The 16956-nt window shown below is 40.2% G+C and overlaps 1 protein-coding gene across 1 annotated transcript; it reads right to left on the bottom strand.

Annotated features, from left to right (window-relative positions):
* Positions 1–36: 36 nt before the first annotated feature.
* Positions 37–13620, bottom strand: kctd7 (potassium channel tetramerization domain containing 7). The gene is made up of 4 exons (XM_040032367.1): positions 13286–13620; positions 11327–11496; positions 5870–6048; positions 37–4010 (listed from the first exon to the last, which is right to left on the bottom strand). Exons 1-4 carry the CDS (start codon positions 13589–13591, stop codon positions 3634–3636), a joined length of 1032 nt encoding a protein of 343 aa, XP_039888301.1. The 5' UTR covers positions 13592–13620; the 3' UTR covers positions 37–3633.
* Between the last annotated feature and the right edge of the window lie 3336 nt (positions 13621–16956).

Raw genomic sequence — 16956 nt, 5'->3', positions numbered from 1 at the left:
ACAGAATGGTCAATAAAACAGGAACAAAGCTGTGGATGCACTTAACAGTTTTAATTTTTACCATAAATAATAAAAATGACACATTAGTCTTTCACACTACAAACAAACTGAAGTCGACAATATATAACCAGAGCTTCCTGGAAGCTAACGGAAACAGATAAGAAACCATATAAAAACACTATAAACAAACACAATGTTGTAAAAACAAAGTTACAAGTAGTGCTCCAGGAAATAATGTAGCATCGCTCCTGCATAATCAATAAAATAAGCATGTTTGCATTTCTTAGTAAGGATAACTGAAGTGAGGCGACACTGAGGTGAAACTTGGAGATGTCTTTGTTAAACTTTCAAGGTGCTCTGACTTTATAAAGTACAGCAGTGTTAAAAGAGGTGGAAAAATAACAACTGAGGTTGTTAACAAATATTTCTGAATTCTAGACAGCTTCACATCTGCTGCATTAACTACAAATATTCATTAGTGTGCAATAAAACAAACTCCTTCAACCCGCACTGTGAATGGCAATATGGATACAGCCCCAGCTTCCTTATAGCTTTAAAAACTTGCAGCTTAATGAAAATATACTCTGTCTAGATTACACCTGTAGCAAGTTAGTCTTAAAATATACACATCTGACTTCAGTTTAATCACAATATACAATATCCACTATAAGGGCATGTGTTCAAATGATGGCTCTGGAAATGTGGTGGGTCGTGAACCCTGACACAGGTCAGACCAAAGCTACAGTCAGACTGATAAATCAGGAAATGAATTAATGCATAAACATACATAATGGTACAGTTAGAGCTGGCCTTTAAAGTCGATCTGTGGTTACATCACAGACGTCTTACTGACTTCTTACAGCTTGTCTGCTTAACCACAGCACTGCTGGTGGCTCGGACACAAAGTCATCATAGATATACACCAACAACCTTCAAACTTAAATCACACACTTAGAGTTGAGATTATCAGATTTAAAATGGGGCTGATTTTCTATAACACCATGGCATTCCTGACCTTCTTTAACTCCTCTGTACATGGTGGATAAAGTCAGCTAATGATTCAAGAAATCTCTGCATGTCCTCAACTGTTTTTAAACTTGGCGGGTAAATTTCTGTGGACCTGAGTAAGTACAGTGCTGAGTTTCAGCTGAGCTAAAAATCACGCAGCAACCTTTAGAGCTGAAAAATGAACCAAAAACATTAAGTGGAAAAAAACTGTAGTTCCTCAAGTGGCCACTTGAGGCTGCCTCCAAAAGGCAAAAAGTCCCCATAGACTCCCATTATAAAATACCCACTTTCACAGCATTAATATGTTTACAGGTTGGCACTAACTGTGGATATTTCCCTCCTTCATATCAACTGTACAGGGCGTGGCTTGACCTTCACTAAGTGTATTCACTGAACTCGACCTCTTAAAGGTCTTTGTGTTGTTCTAGAGGCTTTTGGAGCATTTTTAATAGAATTAAATAATCTCTGCTAATCCAAGACCGCGTCTGGGTTTTAGATTTGGTGAGTGAAATTCTGCTATCTTTTAGGTCATCCACACAGGAAACAGTTTCCTCACTGTCTATCGCTTTGTAGCTGATGGGTGATAACAAGGCTTCAGATGCTCCCTGTCACAACTAAATCAATGTTATCCCTCGCTCTCATTGAATGTCAGTGACTTTCTACATTCTTATCCTGTGGGGACGCACCTTAATCGAGTGATATATGTGTCCTAGAAATATAACTACAGGTCGCACAGATGCAGTCACTGATTGCAGACTACTGTAATTGGCGCCTTAACTACCAGCATTTCATCCTACGTTTTTTCCCCAACGTCTTCTTCTGTTGTAAGAGAGAAACTTCATCCCCATACAGTGTTTGCAAGCAAGGCTGCAGAGAACGCGAGGGGCACCGTGCACAAGTAAAACTGTTGGTGGCATAATTGGGAAAGTGGTGACAGGCTGTCCTCACATGGATGCAGCTGTCGGTGAGGAAGCACTGACAGGTCTGTGCTGGAGTGCAGATAGGTGATCACACTATATGCATAATGTGCCCGAGTGCAATGATGGCTCACTTACTCGCACCTTGGCACAGCACGCAGCAAACAAACTGGACTCACCCTCACCTGGTGTGAGTACAACAGGTGTACTTGTGACTTCATTGGCTGATGTTTCCTAAAACTGTAAGTCTAACAGACAATGCTGCAAGCCATGTGGATTAAATATGAAGCGATCAGCGGTTTACATCAGAAGCAGCCGTACTTTCAAATTGATCCATGTTAGGAAACAATGCTTTTTTTCCTTCGGAATCCACCTGCTCGCATGCTACATGTGCACAGCTGATCGTGAAGCACTACTGTTTCTATTTTTCTATGTTTAATACATAATTGTACATATTGGTCTCAGAGTTCCTGCATGACTTAAATGTGCTCCTTTTTAAAGGTAGGTTGATTACTTTAGTCATTTAAAGTGAAGTGAATCTTTCCATCAGGAAATTTATATCCATCCATCCGCATGTGTCTAACAGAGTAGATATGCTTCAGCTACACAGGTTGCCTTTCACCCATGCCATTCGTGCATGATGCATAGCATTTCCTTCATCATTTGTTAATAACTCTGAGTATACATGCAATAAACAATAGGTATGATGTATGCCAAAACATTTCCTGCTTTGACATTTAATTAAATACATTAACTCCAAAAATGACCAAAGTGCAGGTTGGTGCTACGATGGTCAGTGCTGCCACCTGAGAGCAACCTCACGGGGCCTTTTGTGTGACATCTTCATAGGTGTTCCAGTTTCCTGCCACAGTTCAAACACAAGCTTGTTAACTTAGCTGGTGATTCTAAATTTGCTGTAAGTGTAAATGTGAGCATAAGTCTCTGTTTTATCCCTCTGATCCACTGACTGCCTGTCCAAGGGTACCCCGTCTCTCACTCAATGTTAATGATGAGATCCTCGGGTGGGTTTCTCAGAGTAAAGCTACTACTCTACATCAAAAGGAGCCAGCTGAGATGGTTCAAGCATTTCACTAGCGCCTCCCAGGTGAGGTGTTTGGGCACGTCCAACAGGCTGGAGGCCCCAGGTCAGACCCAGGACAAATGGAAGAGATTATGTCTCTCAGGTAGCTTGGAAAAATCTGTGCCCCCCCAGGAAGCGCTGGAGGAGGTGGCTGGGAGAGAGGTAGGTCTGGGGATGTCTGCTTAGACTGCTAGAAACAGCCTAATTTAATTTGTGGATAGTAACCTATTAATAGGCTGAACAGCAATCTAACTGATCTAACTGAAAGCATCACTTCGTCTTGAAGGCTAATGAGTGTCTCACACGTGCGCACCTGTGGTGATCTATTGCAGCACACCTGCACACCACTGAATCAAGGTAAGAGGTTAAACTAGAGGCCACCAGAGTTAGGGGTGTTATGGTACTCTCTACAGTACTTTTAAGACGCTATAGAAGGTTTTTACCTTGAACAAGAAGGAAAATATAAAACATCTTGGGGAAACTGAATACTTACAGCATGATTTAAAGGGTCACATTTTTAAGACATCAGCACAAAATACTGGCAAAGTCAATACAAAAACCAGTATCGGCTGAGTTAAAAGTGAAACATCCATCCCATTGCTCTTTGGTCCTATCAGCCATGGAGCTTCACCACCATGTGATCTTGAACTCGTAGATGGGCCTCTTGCAGTAGTAATGGTTGATGAGGTGTTTATCACAGACGCCGATGCACTGCTGCTCGGCAGAGATGCCGCGCTCTGCCAGGTCACTGACGATGCAGTGCAACAGGTCATAAACGTCCGCCACCGCCTCCCACGGCCCGAAGGAAACGTCCACCTCGCAGTGATGCTCAAAGAGCTTGGCCTCACTGTCCGAGCGCTCGAAGCGCAGAGAGTTAAAAAGAGGGCGTTCGTACGGCGTGATGGGCATCTCCTCCTTGTAGACGCAGATCTTCAGCTTTGCAAACCGCGCCTTTTTCTGCATGGCTCTCAGTTTAGCGATTTCCACGATACGCTCCAGATTGTCTGAAATGAGAACAGAAGCATTTATCTATACAAGGGATGGAGCTAGATAATTAGCTACAGTTTTTTAGAAATAGAATGTATTGTTGGGATGATAAACATGTATCATACATGTTCTCATCTGCTGTACGGCTGCATCTGATGTTTCTATAACAGCGACTGCTGAGCTGGCTGAACTGAGAGACTGTTGCTTCCTCTGTGATCGGGGTCGTGACCACTGCTTCGCGTCAGAGGCAGCAAACGCCACAGCAGATGATTTACTCCACAGCAGGAGAGTCTTTAATTTTTTGCCATCTTTCATCTTTCTTAAAGTGATTTTAACTCTCTAAGTGAGAGCATTTAGACTCCTCAAGGAGGAAAACTGTCAGCACGTCATTTGGTTTTAGTCGTCACTTGGCAACAGCATCTGTGAGCTCTGTTAAGTCGACTAAGGCGAGAACACGAGCATTTTCTCACTCCCTAACCTCTTCTTATCGACAAGAAAAAGCTATGAACACCAAAATCACTGTCCGTGTTTGTTTTTCCCATGAAACTGTGCCTTTTTTGATGCTTTTCAATCGAAATAATAATAATTATAATACCAATAATAACAGCTGAATGACTATGAATGACTCGCACTTGCACAAAGTAATCTGCAGCCTTTGTGGGTCAGTATGTGCAAAAACTGGCACAAACTGGATGAACTCGTCAAGATGTGCTATAATATTAGCCACCCTTAACGACCTTTAGCATCCTTTATATGATGAGCTTCAGACAATTGCATCAGTGCAAAGGTTTGACTTTCATCAAATTAGCACCACCAGGTTCAGATTCTGAATTCTCTCCCTCGTGATTCATGGTAACAGCTTTGTACATTGTACCATATGTACTGTAAGTGTGTATGTATTGTGTTGGACTATTGCCTACAAAGCAATGCCTTAAGGGGACATTAAAGTTTTACTCTATTCCCTAACAGTGTAAATATTTCATGTGTTTTTAACAGCGGGCTTTTGTAGGACAGAACATTTATGACGTATTAAGACTCAAGAGTTACCATGACTTCCCCATGGTACACGGTAACTTCAAAATGAATATAGTCTTTAGTCTGTAGAGTTTATGGATTTTTATTTTTATATGTATTATTCTAGACACTTCATTTGCTTTTTGTGTGCGCCACAGATAAATAGCTCACTTTATGTGTTTATGAAAGCATGTGTTTTATTAAGTACACAACCAGTCTTGACTCAAATCACTGTCTAATCTAGTTGCTTTCTTCCATTTTTAAATAAATCTGCCCGAGTACAGCCTCTCCGCTTCCTTTTCTCTTCCTGTCATATTTTGTATTTATTTTACATCAACCTTAATTCACATCTTATAAATAAACCATTTCCTTGGTATGAGGCCATTCTCGCTTCCATTAATCGAACAACACTTTACACTTCACACAGGATATGCCAAACTCATTATCAGGAGCTGCATCTCGTCAAGTAGTTTCAGCCTTCAGCAAATAAAAATTTCATATTAGACTTGATTCATTTACTTGTTTGTTTTTTTTACACCCCTATCAGCTTACTTATAACAACCTGAGGGTTTAAATGCTAACGACAGCCAGGTTAATCCAAAGAGCATGGGGTGACTTCAACACAATGAAATAAAACACAACAACACTTTAAATATTGAGGCTCTAAAATGTAATTATTTGGTTCAGAAGTCGCAGAGACCCAAGAATGTGCTTCCACTGCATATAATTTACACTGTGTGCACATCACACACATTGAAAAGTTAAGTGTGTAGCTGTCACAGCATTATTACAGTCTGCAACATCTTTGAAAAGTTTTCTTTCACAAAGGTTGCATGTGTGAAGGACAGACTTCCCCAGATACCTTTGTAGTAGGGCAGCAGATCGAGGAAAGCTTGTCGAACTTTCTCCCCTGTGAGTGGCTGGATGTCCTCCAGGCTGTCCAGCAGCGGGCCGATGGCATAGTACTGAGCCTCTCTGTATACCGCTCTCACTCTGTCACGGTGAGGAAGCTCGCCTTCTCTGAGGAAGTTCAGGATGTCCCTTTGGATGGAAAGGCCATTGATAAACTGATAAAAAGTCTTAGTACTAAATCCCAGCAGTCACTGGTTATGTTTGAGCTTTTTCAATATGCAGAGTGTTCTTCCACAGGAAGAAACACTTGATTGAAATAGATTATTGATCACCTTCTGTGCTTTGACACAACTTAAATGGTGTACACAGCCGGCTGTAATTATTCTGTTGTCACTGTTGCCTCTTTTGAAAGCTGAAACTATTGTTTTTTTTAAATATTGATTAGCCCTGCTGGGTAAAATCTGTTAAACGATGAATGTACAAAATGGCAAATATTATGCAGAAAAATATTCAATAATCCTTTTCCAATAGCTTGTTGTGCCTGGAGCACTGTGCACAAAGCAGACAATATTAAGGTTACCATGCCTGAAACAGCAAATGAGCATCCTGCTCACATAAACAGCTGTGAAAGCAATGTGTAACCCTCAGCTGAGTCTGGCACATCCTGATGCCATTTTTATTATTTTAAGATCAGTTTTTACTAATCAGAGACAAAACATAAAACTCATTTTGTCTGAACACAGTCCTGGCAACTATTTCCTTGCATCCAGGTGACCAGTTCCTGAATATGAGGTCTTCAGGTGTTGGAATAATGTAAAAGGCAGAAAAAAAAAAAGAAACACAAAATGTTCTTGAATGCCCTTCAGTCAGGACAACACATATCAGAAGAAGATTATTATTGTTATTTGACAGATGTGACACTGACTAATATCATAAACAATGTAAAAGAAGGAGCAGAGGTGGAGGTGGGTTTCAAAGAAGCTTGCAGCACCTCAAGCTAGGCTAATGTAGCTTAAATAGTGTCCCTGTATGAGATTTACCAATAGGTATCCAGTCTAGGAACACGTCAACCTTAATGTCTAATGATGACCTGCTCTGTGCAACTGGTCATTGCTTACAAATGCAGATACATTTAAAAGCTAATACTCTAAATGGTAAACATGATAGCTGAGGGTTGTGAGATTGAATGCAAACACTGAATGCAAACACAGGCTTTGTGTAACCAAGGCCTGCTCAAACACAAGTGGCAAATACAAATAGTAAGAGTGGACTGCAAAGGAAATCAGAAATCTTCCAGTAGCAACACTTTTTCCAGAGGACCATACAAAGCAAAAGGGTCACATACTCGACAACTGAAGAAAAATTTGGTTACACTTAAAATAATTGTATACATGTTTAAATTAATCTGCCCTGATCAAACACACTGCATTGAAACATAGTTAAAAAGCATTAAAGACTCATGTAGTCACTTATCTTGACTGTCATGGGTCAGTCCCAGCCCCCAGGCCATACTTTGCCCATGTGTGATCTAAGTGGTGATTATCAAACTAAAATAAACCCACTTGGTGTTACTGAGTGATCCTAAAAACCACTGACACCTGACCCAAATCAGACAGATCGTAGCACACCTCTCATCATCACCTGGAGAAGTGCTGGAGCATGTCCTAGTAATCACACACCAGGTGTCAGGCCATTGAGACATACATGTTTGTATGCCTTCTTCATATAGCTGTATGTCTTTTCCTTTACTCATCCTGCATATTTTATGTAGATTCACTAAGAGACACTGACTCAGAAAAGTTGGTTTCCTTCTGTTTCTCTGCAGCAGAGCCTGGAGGGCTTGTGAACTTAAGAGGATAAACTGAATGCAGAAAAATACTGGACGACAAGCTGCTGCAGTGCACAAGATAACAGCAGCCTGTAAGAAGATTTATTTTCCAGCGAGACAATAGGAACCAGAGCACAGGATTGGCTAAAAACATCCCAAATGAAAAGGCTCCTTCTGAGCGTGTGCAGCCTGCAGTGCCAGCACCCTCTGAAGTTTTCATTTTATTACTTTATGCAGTTACTGTATGTTCTACCTTTCAAGCTGATCGAGTTGTGTTTTTAAATCTTTAATTACACCTCTTCACACATTTCAGCACTGAGCTCAGGTCAACCCACTTCTTACATAAGTCATCTACTCCATTTGCTCTTGTATTCATATTTAAAGCTTTTCCATTGTAGCAATGGACGGCTCTGGGGATGATAGTGCTGGTGCGCCTTCTTTTACACTGAAATACCTTTTGTACATTCAGGATGAAGCCTATTGGTTTCAACGATTCCTGCTTTATTTTACTACTACTGTAAATATGCAAAATAGCTGTAGCTTTAGTATCACGGCAAATTTAAAGTTTGTGCAATCCTTTAAATTCTTGTTCATTATTTGAGGGTTTTATTTTGGTCCTTAGGTTGTTTATTGTTATATTTAGAAATAACAGAAGTACTTTTATGGTCATACGTGCATGTAAATAAAAACATGGGGTTTATACTGTATGATTAAATTCTTATTTTGCCAAATTCTTTTCACACAGCAGTCATAAAAAGTCATTATAAATAACATAAATTAAAAAATAAGAACTCAAACATTGGAAAGAGAAAGTACAAGTAATGACTATACAAAAAATAAAATGAGTTAAAGAGAAATGTGTTTAAAAAAAAAAACCCGAGTTGTATTTATGCTTGTGCAAGTTTGCAAAACAGGTCTGTCCAGATTTTTGTGACACTAGATAATAATAACAATAATAGTACAGTCAGTCGTGATGAGGTGAAGGAGGGGGAGTACTGACTGTTTTACTCATGAGTCTAATGCTCTTTTTGACTTCGGTTTCAGACTCCTGTAGAAGTGTGAACAGCTGAGGTTGTGGGTGTGTACTGGGTCTAATGATGTTCTCGCCCTCCTGGTGGTATAAATTAGATTTTAGATTGGATTTTCATATCTCTTGAGCCTTTAGTTCTCCGTTTCGGTTTCTCTCCACTTGAATTCTTGTTGGGTTTTATTTGGTATAATTACTCATGTTAGTTTTCCTAGCTTTTTCCGACCCATCTTCTTCTATATATATATATATATGTCTTCTCTAAGTGTTAGTCACCGACTTCCTGTTTTATTTTGGCAGTCATGTGTCCTTTGTGCTTTGTGTTTAATTTTACTTCATTTGTCTCATTATCCCTGATTAGTCTCACCTGTGGACCCAGCTGTTCCCTATTCCCCTTTTTAAGTGTCAGTAAAAATTATTTCAGTTATCCTTTGCTCTTTGTCACAGTGTCAGTTGCCCTTCCCTGTGTGGTTTTTTTCTGGATAATGCTCGTTGCATTCTTGCTGGGCTTTCCAACTGTAGAATTAAAAATGTGTTTTCTGTTTACTCAGTTTGTCTTGAGATTTAAACTCAAGACAAACAGGTAAACTTGTCGATCAGGTGGTTTTATTAAGGACTCTCCTGGCCACAGCTCTGCCTCTTTACTGCTCACTGTGTGTCAGAGAAGACAGGCTCCAGCTCCACTTAAAACTAGGACAGAGTTACATTCCCAGCTACTGTGTCACTGAGCTTTTTATTACTGCCTGTTTTTCTTTTTTTCCCAAAAAACAGGTTACTTGGACTGAATCTGGGAATGATTCCTTTCCCACATGTGCTTCTGCATACATTCACAGTCTGCGTGCACTTACTGAAAATGCCAATAACATGCTTGTGCTGTCCTGTACAAAGAGCATCGCCTTCCTGCTTTTCTCCACAACACACAAAAAAACCCTAGTTATCACGTCAAACTCTTCTTTAATGCAAAAACAGATTACTGACAGCCAGATAAAATACTTACTAACAGCTATCACTAGTCCAAAAATGCAGGCAGCTAGCTAACCAATAGGCACCAAAATACTCACCAATCAGGTAGTCTAGTTAAGACTCCAGTCGCCACAGGCCTAGAGACCAGTTGGTGACCCCAGCCCCTGTGGCAACTATTGATTGCTAAGGAAAATTATGTCTTTCCTGGCCAGCTGGTCCATGGTTGTTAGCGGGTGCTACTGCCTGTAAATTCAATTGTTAAAGCCCCACTCAGGCAGGCTTATAGACCAGTGACTGACCGCCTGGAAACCTCTGGTCACTAGGGAAAATATGTATTCCTTAATTGATTGGAAAATGGTTGCCTGGGCTTGAGGCCAGTCGGTGGGGAAACTGGCCAAACCAAAAACTTCTTCTGCAGAGACTGTTCACCTTCAAAGTAAAAGCTAAGCCTCACTGCTTTAGCAAAAATATTTCAAAAGGGGCAACTTTTACTTTGGCAGGCAAACCTTCAAGTTTTCACTTTGCAATGCACGTTTTCAAGTTTCTCTAACGGTCCACCAGTAGTTGGGAAGTGCTTGCAGAGAAGTTGGCATCTTTAAGGCAAACTTTGGGAGACTGCAGCAATCTGCTTCCAACCATAGCAATCGCAAAATTTTTACTGCTTTGCAACAGCTAGCAACCATTCACCAACTAGCTGAAAAATACTAATTTTTCCTTAGCAAACAGAAGCAGCTATCCCCTCAGACATGTTTTATTTTATCTGGAGAATGATTGACCTATGTGTGAAACACAGAGTTTACAGATCTCAGTAAAGTCTTGTTAAACTCTGCTGAGGTTGTTTTTTATCAGAGATGTCTAAACAGTAAACTCTCTTTTTTTCTTTTTAATTTGCCACACCTTTTCTGTCATGGATTTTTAGTACCTGTGACATTGAGTTTTGGTACTTTTCATCTTCTTATTGTGGCCTTTCTAATCTTCACAGTGGTTTCACTGTGTAATCAGTGTGACTCTGTCGGTCTGTTTATGCCCCCATTGCCGTTTCCTGTTTATTGAAAGTGTCACCCTTCATGCTCACTTTGGATTCCAGTTTGTTTCTTCGGATAAATAAAGGTTTTCTTTCTGTTTAATGCATCTTGGTTCCCTCTGCACCACTCATCCATGACATTTTCAGTCCTTTTCTGCTGACTTTGTTCGCAACTTGTCTGCCCTCCATAATCTAAAATGACAGCAATCTAACTAAAGGCCACAGTGTTATGTTGTGACAGAGGCTGCAATTTTCATCCTATCACAAATACAATCTCAGTATGGACATTATATCTTCGGAAATAAGCAACAAATAAGAAAAAGCAGAGGCACAGAAATAGATATGTAAATCAACTTTGAGTGCTAGCAGAAGACACCAATTTATTTCACAGAATACCTGATTCACCGAGACCAGTCAGAATATAATGAGCTGTCTGCAGCAGCTTGAAAATCTTCAGATCACAGAGCGTGAACCTTTCAAAAACTAAAAGTTTGTCCTCCACTAAGCTGCCTTTTAAAAACTTTGTACTCCCACATATAACCCTCCTCTCCCTCAAACTCATAAGGAGATATCACTGCAGGCAGCAGCACCGATAATGATGGTAATATCTTTGCTTGAATCTCACCCAAAGTAGGCTCCATCCCGATCGATGAAGTAGCGCCCCTCTGCATCGCGTGGGATGTAATGACGGCCGCTAAACATGGCAGCCAGCATGGTGTCCTCATATCGCCGCAGTGTGGACAGGCGAGTGGTGAAGTATGTGCCCCCGACGTTTAGAGAGATGACCTCTGGAAACTTAAAAGGAGAAATACGACAGGTTTAAAATGAAATGCATATTTTACGGTGGATAAAAAGCAAATCATAAGTAGGTTTTAAGATATTTCCAGTGAAATTCACCATGTGCATTTTAAGAGGCTTTAAGAGGCCAAGGTAAATGTGATATTACACCAAAAAATGTACTGGAACCGATCTGAGAGTCCAGTTAAATTTGTTTAGATCTTCTGATAATTTACTGGTCAGGTTCAGTCTCCATCAACAGCTTTACTTTCTAAATCACGTTCTTTCCAGCTGATGAAGATTTATTTTTAAAATGTATGGTGCAGTAAAAATGTCTTTTTAATATGATGATTTCCCTTATGAAGGAAATACAGTTATCCAAACTTGCCTGCCCTGTCTTAAAAAGTAAACCTAATAAGTGGTTGTGCAAGCCTTAGCAGCAAGAACTACAATTAAGTGTTTGTGATAACTGACAGTGAGTCTTTCTGTGGAGGAGTTTTAACCCACTTTTCTTTGGGGTCTCTTCTTCCAGTGTGGCTGTTTTAAATTCAGCCACACTGGAAGGTTTTCCAGCATGAACAGGCTGATTAAGCTCATGCAAAAGCATCTCAATCTGTTTTAAGTCCACAGTTGGCCACTCCAAAACCTTCATTTTGCCCTTTTTCAGCCATTCAGAGGTGCACTTTCTGGTGTTTCAGACCATTGTCCTGCTGTAAGTCAGAGTGCTTTTAACCTTCAGGGCATGAACTGATGGCTGGACATTCTCCCTCAGGATTTAATGGGAGAGAGCAAAATTCATGGTTCCATCAACTACTGACCCTTACTGAGCCAAGTGAGGCCCACGGTTCTTCAGATGTTGTTCTGGGTTCTTTTGTGACCTGCTGGATGAGTAGTTTTTGAAATTTGTGGATAATGGCTCTCACTGTGGTTAGTCCCAAAGCCTTAGAATAGGCTTTGTAACCCTTCCCAGAATGATAGATGTCAGTGACTTTGTTTCTCGGATGTTCTTGACTTTGACATCTTTGACTATTATAGTTAATTTATGATTTTTGGGAGGAAGTCAATTTCTTTTTCACATAAGACCAGGTTGGTTTGGATAGTTTGAAGTAAATTTAAAAACTGTATTTTGTATTTACTTGGGTTATCTTTATTTAACATGCAATTTGTTTGATGATCTGAAACTAAAATATTTCTCAGCCGCTTTAAATGACATAAAAGGCAAAGTTAGAGAGGCAAGGCTAAGATGGCTTGGGTATGTGCAGCTGAGGGATAGTGGATATACTGGAAAACAGATACAGCATGTTTAGCTGCCAGGTGAGAGCAAAGGAGGAAGGCACGGAGAACATTTATTGATGTAATGAAAGACAAACTGCAGAGGGCTGGTGTGATGAAAGCAAGAACACTCTTTTCACTGCAATAAGAAAATGAATATTACTTTATTTTCTATTGCAGATCAAGAAAATCTTGCTGTGTGAGCAGGTCTCAGCAGCCTGTGGTTAAAATGATTAACCTGCCGTGCCTGTGTTTAGCTCCATCAGTCATGTGACACAACTGCTAGCCAATCATCACAGGATTCAGCAGCTCAACCAGCCTCTGACCTCTGCATAAATATGTATACCCATCAGCACGATGTTGTTATTTGGTAGTAATAAGGTGGTTATAATTAACGGGATGTTTATGAGAGTGTACCTGCAGTTGGTGTTTAATGAGTATGAGTTTTATATGAATATGAGTATTTCTTTATGTTAGAAGCTGTGTTGTTTGGTGGCTTGTGCCACTGATTTTTTTCCATGGAAAAGAGGCCTACCTCCTGTTCCTGGGTGTTCAGCGAGGAGCGGAGTGGCGTGCTCAGAGTCAGGCTCGGCGAAGGGGAGGCCGGCTTTCGGAACTCGTCCTCCACAGAGTCCGAGCTAGACATGGCATCGCCCGGTTTCTCGGTGTCCCCAGCGGCCGAGAATACCACCATCACTCTGGGTAGAGGCAGCGTCCGTCTCTCCTGAATGAAGCGTCTCACCCGCGTAGCGGCGGGCAGCGGGCTGAAGGACAGAGACTGGCGCTCTCTGCTGCTGCAGCCGTCAGAGCCGTTGGAACCGCTCGAGCCATTCTGCTGCATGCGCGCGGCGGGCCAGCTCTCAGCCAGGCAGGTACGACACAAAGCAGAACTCGCGACTTTTGGTACAGAAAACAACAAGAAGAAGGTAAGGGCAGGAGCGGAGGGTGTGGCCCGAGCAGCTGCCAGTCCGGCTTTCACCGGAGCGAAAGCGGAAGAAGCGGTACCCCGCCTCCGGCGACAGCAACGTGTAGGTAGGAAAAAGATGAAAATTTAATCCCGACGTTAGCAAGCAGCACGGAGACCGTGAGGTTTTTGGAGCGTGCGTACTCTGACGTTCCACGTCGTCATCACGCCAAGAGAGTGAAGTACGCTGAGATTGGAAATTAGCACTTTTTCAGTAAACCTATAATGTTGATTGCAGTTTTATTTTTATAAATGTAACTGAAACTATATGTCAAACATTTCTTCAGGAAAAAAATCTATTAAAATATTTCACATTTTTCTTTAAATATTGTTTTTGAACCTTGGATTTTTTTGCCAATTTTATTTTACAAATTTTACTATTTTTTTAATTTTAATATTATATTTTATTTATTTATGTTTAATTTTTTTTATTTTATTTTTAAAAGTTGGAAGCCAATTGAAGTTCATCTTTACATGTTGTTTTTGAAGTTTTTTCTTTGAATATTTTATTTATTTTTAGCTAGTTAGTTTTCAAAAAAGAAATGGGATTTAACGTACTTTCTTTAAAATGTTTTTGTTTTTGTTGTTGTTATTGTTGTTGTTTTTTTTCACTGACTGACCAGTCAGTATTTAGAAGTAGAATGTGAGGCAGAGCCTTCAGCTTTCAGGGCCCTCTTCTGTGGAACCAGCTTTCAGTTTGGACTCAGGAGACAGAAACAATCTCATCTTTTAAGATCAAGCTTAAAACCTTCCTTTTTTATAAAGCGTATAATTAGGGTTGGATCAGGTGACCCTGTATCCTCCCTTAGTTATGCTGCAATAGGTCTAGGGTGCTAGGGGATACCCATGATGCGTTGCATGTTTCTTCTTCAGTTACCTTTTTCACTCACTATGTGTTTATACACCTCTCTGCATTCATTATTTGTTAATATTAATCTCTGGAAGAAAAAAAAATCAATAGAGTCCCCAAGAGTTTTTCAAAGGAAAATGTTTAATCTGGTCAAAACAGCAGGAAGGATAACAACACCCCTCACTCCCTGAGACATGGTCGAACAGGCCACAGTTCTACAGCACCTTCATGTTCCAGCTCCTGTTTTAGCTAATTTCTTCCATATTTCTTCAGTGTAGATTTTTTTGTCTGTGCATATTCTTCTTTTACTTTCTTCCTTTAGATGAAGGTAAGAGCTTCTGGTTTCTTATCTCTGGTGCCCCAGATAAGGACTGCCACTGCTTGGCTTTGCTTTTTGTTTTTTATCTTTAGCTTTCTGTCCAGTTCTTGGTTTATTGGTTACAATTTAATTTCTTGAGTTGTAGTTTATTTTAGCTTTTCATCTCCTGTGTCATGCATTCAGTCTTGCTTCTCTTGTGTCCTTATCCCTATTGGTTTCAGCTGCATCCAGTTACCCTCTTGTGTCCAATCCCCTCGATTACCTCAGTGTGAGTATTCAAGCCCTGACTTTTACTTTCTGCTTATCCTTTTGTGTCATTCCCCACATGTGACATGTCAAATATCAATGTCAATCACTGTTTTGCAATATGATATAGAAGCAACGATTCCAGATTCTTTTTTTGCTTTCTCACCCATTCTCTCCTTTGTTATAAGGTGTTTAACTTCGTCGCGTGACGCTATCTTGTTTCCAGCATGTATTTGAAGTTGTAACAGCACAAAATGTCCAAGGAGATGGGGGCGATCGTGGCAGTTCGTCTTGTAATCGGAAGGTTGCCGGTTCGAGCCTCGGCTCCGACAGTCTCGGTCGTTGTGTCCTTGGGCAAGACACTTCACCCATTGCCTACTGGTGGTAGAGGGCCCGGTGGCGCCAGTGTCCAGCAGCCTTGCCTTTGTCAGTGCACCCCAACCCATCTATGGCTACACTGTAGCTTGCCATCACCAGTGTGTGAATGGGTGGATGACTGAATGTAGTGTAAAGCACTTTGGGGTCCTTAGGGACTAAGTAAAGCACTATCCAAATACAGGCCATTTGCCAAGGAGATGCATCTTTATAGATAATGCAACTTAATTGGATTGATGATTAACATGATTAACTGGTCTGTCTGGAGATTTTGTTTGCTTTTACTGACAACTTGGTGGAATCTGAAAGTAACCCACACGTGTGACGCAACCACTGAATGATAAATCATAGACTGGGAATTGTCACAAAGCAAATATAGCAACATATTATAGTGGCACTGGAATCATTATTCATGGTAAATAAAATAAGGACCTCCAAATGAAAGATGAAACTATAAAACATTTTTGAGTCTTGGTGTAATGTCTGGATAACTGTGATAATTGTGAGTCAATGAGAAGACGTTTTAAAAGGAAAATGCAAAATGCAGTTTAATTTATTTTATTTTTATAAAAGTTGAAAGCTAATTGAAGTTTATCTTTATATATTGTTTTCGAAGGTGATATTAATAATAACTAATGATTAATATATAATTCATAGTTCAGCATATTAAGAGAGAGTACGACCATGCAGGCTATGTTATTCACCATATTACCATGGTGTCATTCCACTATTTTTACCAGTGATTACCACCCCCGCTAGAAAGTTATGAGTAGAGATGCTCAGTAACGTGTTACAAGTAATGTGCTACTGAAATCCGATTACGTTTTTCAAGTAAAGGATTACTATTACTGCATTACTAAACCGTGATTTGTTTGTGAGAGTCTCATGAGAATGACATACGAGCCTGCGACATCCGTGGCAGCAACAGACGTGTGTTAGATCAACAATGGATAATATGGAGTGCGGGAGAAAGTACGACCATGCAGCTTTTAAAGTTTGGACATTACTTTGAGTTTGATTCCCCTAAAAAGTGCCAAAAACAGCGAAAAATCTGAGCAAGCACCTAGCAAGCCCCCAGATCCCCCCCACTGACATGACCCGCTGAGGCACCGGGCAAACCTCCACCGACCCCACTCCCGCTAAACAGGTGAAAATAGATTTAAGAGCAACAGGACTTAGTGGCACTGAATCTTTTATTTTATTTATTTTTTGCTCTGTTTTACTTGCATTTATTTGAAAGAGTGAGTGTAAACACAAAAAATTATTTTATTTTATATGCTTGAATATGCAGAAGATAGGTTAAATGTTAAACAAATTTCTTCAAGTCAAAGACTGTTATATCATTCATATCACATCATTTATTTTTTGCTTGATGCAATGTGCATAAAGTTAAAAGATTAAAACTAATAAAACAAGTTTTAAAAAGAGACTGTTGATTGAATTTTATATGAT

This window comes from Simochromis diagramma, unplaced genomic scaffold (genome assembly GCF_900408965.1).
Source record: "Simochromis diagramma unplaced genomic scaffold, fSimDia1.1 OVJJ01000216.1, whole genome shotgun sequence".
In the NCBI taxonomy this organism is placed as follows: Eukaryota; Metazoa; Chordata; class Actinopteri; order Cichliformes; family Cichlidae; genus Simochromis; species Simochromis diagramma.
The sequence above is the reverse complement of the archived record's forward strand: the minus strand, read 5'-3'. Positions and strand labels throughout refer to the sequence as shown.

Coding starts and splice junctions, on each gene's coding strand:
- kctd7 (XM_040032367.1), bottom strand. CDS start 13,591: ATGCAGCAGAATGGCTCGAGCGGTTCCAACGGCTCTGACGGCTGCAGC. Junction 11,497..13,285: donor TGAACACCCAGGAACAGGAG/GTAGGCCTCTTT, acceptor TCTCCTTTTAAG/TTTCCAGAGGTCATCTCTCT. Junction 6,049..11,326: donor CGGGATGGAGCCTACTTTGG/GTGAGATTCAAG, acceptor TTCCATCCAAAG/GGACATCCTGAACTTCCTCA.